Below are 3,934 nucleotides of genomic sequence, written 5' to 3' on the forward strand. Positions count from 1 at the left end.
CAGGGGCACTCCCTGTGAAGATGCCCTGTGCCCATGTGGCCTGCGGACTCCCCCTCCCCCCCAGGAGGCCTTCCTGGAGGCGGAGGGGGAAGCTCTTCCAGGCCTGGACCTCAGGTGCCGAAGCAGCCCCCTTGGCTCCTGCCTGGCTGTCCCCACCCCACACACAGGGCACGATGGTGCTTGAAGGAGGCTCACCAGCCTCGGGGCAGATGCTAACCCGGTTTAGGATAGAGGCTTCTCAGCCCTGCTAATAGAGGAACCAAGAAATGTCCCTGTGAAAAGAGAAGTATGTCACTGTCGTAGCCCCCGGACACACATACCCCACCTCTGTCCTCAGCTGAGTGCCCATTCTCTGGAAAGCCACAAACATTCCAAGACCGCATTTGTGCTGAATCATCTTCAAACTTCACTGCTGTAGGGAGGCATTTTGGGGGGGGAGGTGACAGGAGGTGGGGCAAGGTCCCCAAAGAGGTTAAATAGGTCACCTCCACACTTGGCTGTCATCCTCGTCTCTCCTGGAGCAGAGGGATCCACACGCACAGATCCTCTCCCGGGCTCCTGGCACCATGATGTCCCTGAAGCTGCTGCTGCTGGTCACGCTCCTCCTGGGGGCTTCTCTGCAGGTCGCCCACGCAGGTGAGGGCAGAGGAGTGTGGCCGAGGAAGGCGCCCTGGACAGGAGGGGTGGGGGCACTGAGATCATAGCAGCAACACTCACTATTTATGCATGAGTTACAGCCCACCTGCTCCTGCAGAAGGGGGAGGCCAGTGGCAGCCGTAGGACTTTGAGGGAGGCAGTCAAGGGAAAATGAGGAGGAGGGTGGGGAGGATGGAGAGGAGGATGCGGGCCCCGAGCTTGGGGATCAGCTTGGGGAGGAGCAAAGTTCTGGCCCGTCTCGCGCCGCAGTGGTTGTGGGGCAATGACCGTGGCTGTGCTTTGACAGTGGAACACGACCCCTTCTTAGGAGTATTGGTTAGCATCTGTTTTATTAATGGGTCTACACTGAGGGAATCAGCATGAACGCGGCTAGTTCCCAGAGCATGTGCAAGAGGGAGGTTTATATGCAGTTGGGGGGGAAAGGACAAAGTAAGACGGGATGTGGGAACACAGCTGATTAGCGCCCAGCCTTTGCCCGTGACTGCTCGTTTACTCTCACTTCTGTAAGTCACCGGTCAGGGCAGCATCGTGGGCTAGTCAGACCAAGTTCTGCCCCCGAGATGGCTGGAGGACAGTTGGGGGCTTCTTAGAAAACACTCTAGCATGGCATTAATTAAAGCCACACATCTCTGGTTTGCCTGTTTGCAAGTATTGGTACTTTATCTTGTGCAAAGATAAGGAAGCCGAACCCCAGGAAAGTGTCTTCACACCTTGGGCTTCCCCATAGTCATCTGTGAAATGGGGTAGGGATAGTACCTGTCTCTAGGTGCACTGCGGAGGACCAAATGAGCTCCTGCAGGCAGAGGCCCAGCCCAGAGCCTGGCCCGGAGGAAATTCCAGGGTGGTTTGGGGCTGGTATTTGAGTGTGTGCACGCACAGGTGCACACTCATGCAGACACACGGGGACAACACATAGATGCATGCCAGTATATGTGCACAGACCCCCTGAACACACACAGAGACGTGCTAGGACACACACACAAACACCCAGGACCCCCGCGGCACACAGATCTCACACACAAATGTGTACACACAGATACACACACACACACAGACACTCAAAGACACACCTTCACAGACACACACAGAGACATGCACACACAACTCCTCCCAAACAAACACAGATATACGCACAGAGAGACACATAAGCACACAGGGACACCCCCCCAAGCACAGAGACCTCATGCACACACGTGTGCACATACTGACACACACAGACACACACTCACAAGATCCCCCTACCAAGAGACTCCCAAACACACACACGTGGACCCCCTCTGATACCACACACACACACACACACACACAGACATGCACACGGACTCCCCTCCACAGCCATGGACCCCCCCCACCCCCCACACAGACACTCACAGAACACCTGTTCCTGTCTCCCCTCTCCGTAGCTCGAGGAACCAATGTGGGCCGGGAGTGCTGCCTAGAGTACTTCAAAGGGGCCATCCCTCTCAGAAGGCTGACAGGGTGGTATAGGACCTCGGGGGAGTGTTCCAAAGACGCCATCGTGTAAGTGTGCCCTGACCCCACCCTCTGTCCCCACCCTTGCTCCTGGGAGCTCAGTCTGGGAGAACGCAGACCCAGGAGCTCCCAGAAGGGCCACTGGGGAGAGGAGAGAGCAGGGCTTTTGTGGTCCCCTTCCCACTCAGGCCCTGCTCCTCAGGGAAGCCCCTGCACCCCACATTGTGACACCCAAAAAAACCCAGGCTGTGAGGTTCAACTCTTCATTGATTTATGGGGAAACTGAGGGCCTGAGAGAGACAGAGCAGCCCCATGTCACACGGGCAGTCCAAAGCCAATGTGGTCACTTCCCATGGCTTGGTCTGAGCCGGGCCCCCCCTGTGCACCCCTAATTCCTAGGCTTTAGGTGGGCATGGGTGTAGCTGAAGTAGGGGGGCAGAGGCTTTGCAGTTCTGGCTCCCTGGGAGGGCCAGGACTGGCAGGGACCTTGGGAAGGTCAAGAATCACTGAGGATAGAGCCTGATGTCCCAGATCTGTCACCAATGTGCTATGTGACTTCAGGCAAGTTCTTGCTCCTCTCAAGGCCTCAGGGTCCTGATCAGTGCAGAGCAAGGCTGATCCTGGGGCTCTGGGAGGCCTTCTTGCCCTGACGCCCCCTGGATGGGGTTTCTCCCTTTTGTGTAGGTTTGTAACTATCCATGGCAAGTCCATCTGTTCCGACCCCAAGGACACCAGGGTGAAGAAGACAGTCAGATATTTGCAAAGCATCATGAACCCTGTGCCCCAAGAGTCCTGATTTCTGCCTGGACCATTTGGAGACTTCCTGCCTCAGTTCACAACTCCAACCCCAAGCTGCCTGAGTCCAGTGAAGGCCCTACAAGGACAAAGAGGACCCCTGCCCTCTTTTCTGGTCTGGAACCATGGCATGAAAGAGCCATGATTAAAGTCTCTTTGTACCTTAGTCTGGGCCAGCGTGTTCTGTCCACCTAGCCTGTCAACACTGGAAGGGCCCTCAAGAACATCTACCTGGTCCTGCCTTGTCCAGGCCAGGAAGGGAAACTGAGGCTTAGAGGGGGACATGGCTACCGCAGACTACATGTGAGGGAAAGCAAAGGCCCCGGTGACAGCGGCCCAGGCAGGGGAGCTGAGGGGGTCTGTGGGATGAGCCCAGCCTCCAGGAGGCCTTCCCCAAGAATGGCTGCCCATCGGGTTCTCTCTCCTGCTCCGATGCCTCTGGCTCTTGTGGACCTTGGGGCAGCCTGCCATGATGGTATCGTTCTCCCAGTTGACCCCTTTGTGCGTCTGTCAGTCCTGACTCCTCCATTGAAGGGAGTTCCGTGAGCCAGCCAGGGCACCCCACAGCCTACATGTTAAGAAGGATGGGGGATGGGGAAGTTATGGACTCCCTTCCCCCAGACCCCTCTGTGCAAGCCCAACTCAGGGCTGGAGCCACAGCGCATAGGGTGCTGGGGAGAATTAGGGTCTTTGGATTCTAGTTCTGTTTCACTCTCCTGATCAGCCGGGACCTCATGGCTTCTCTCTCTGGGATGCTGTCTGGGGGCAGGAGCACGGGGTCCTTCTCTTCCTAGGGGTCTGTGATCTGCCTTGTCCGAGGGGGCTGCAATTAGGAGTTATTTTTAGGCAAAGTTTTGCCTCCTGTTTCCCCCTTGTGGTCAGTTGTCTTCTTGCAGGCCAGATGACAGACCCAAGCCCACTTTCCAGTAGGGGCAGGAATAAAAAAAGAAAAACAACAATAATGAGGCTGATGGTGAACTGGCTTCTTTGTAGCCCCAGGGTCTCCTTG

The 3,934-nt window shown here is 56.4% G+C and overlaps 1 protein-coding gene across 2 annotated transcripts; it reads left to right on the forward strand.

Annotated features, from left to right (window-relative positions):
- Nucleotides 1-566: 566 nt before the first annotated feature.
- Nucleotides 567-2,999, forward strand: CCL17 (C-C motif chemokine ligand 17). Of its 2 annotated transcripts, XM_049622215.1 has the most exons (3): nt 567-636; nt 2,061-2,178; nt 2,815-2,999. In XM_049622215.1, exons 1-3 carry the CDS (start codon nt 567-569, stop codon nt 2,924-2,926), a joined length of 300 nt encoding a protein of 99 aa, XP_049478172.1. In that variant the 3' UTR covers nt 2,927-2,999. The 2 variants fall into 2 exon arrangements, with proteins under 2 accessions (XP_049478172.1, XP_049478171.1); XM_049622214.1 differs by lacking the exon at nt 567-636 and having other exon boundaries at nt 1,814-2,178.
- Nucleotides 3,000-3,934: the final 935 nt, after the last annotated feature.

This window comes from Panthera uncia, assembly GCF_023721935.1.
Source record: "Panthera uncia isolate 11264 chromosome E2 unlocalized genomic scaffold, Puncia_PCG_1.0 HiC_scaffold_19, whole genome shotgun sequence".
Lineage (NCBI taxonomy): Eukaryota > Metazoa > Chordata > Mammalia > Carnivora > Felidae > Panthera > Panthera uncia.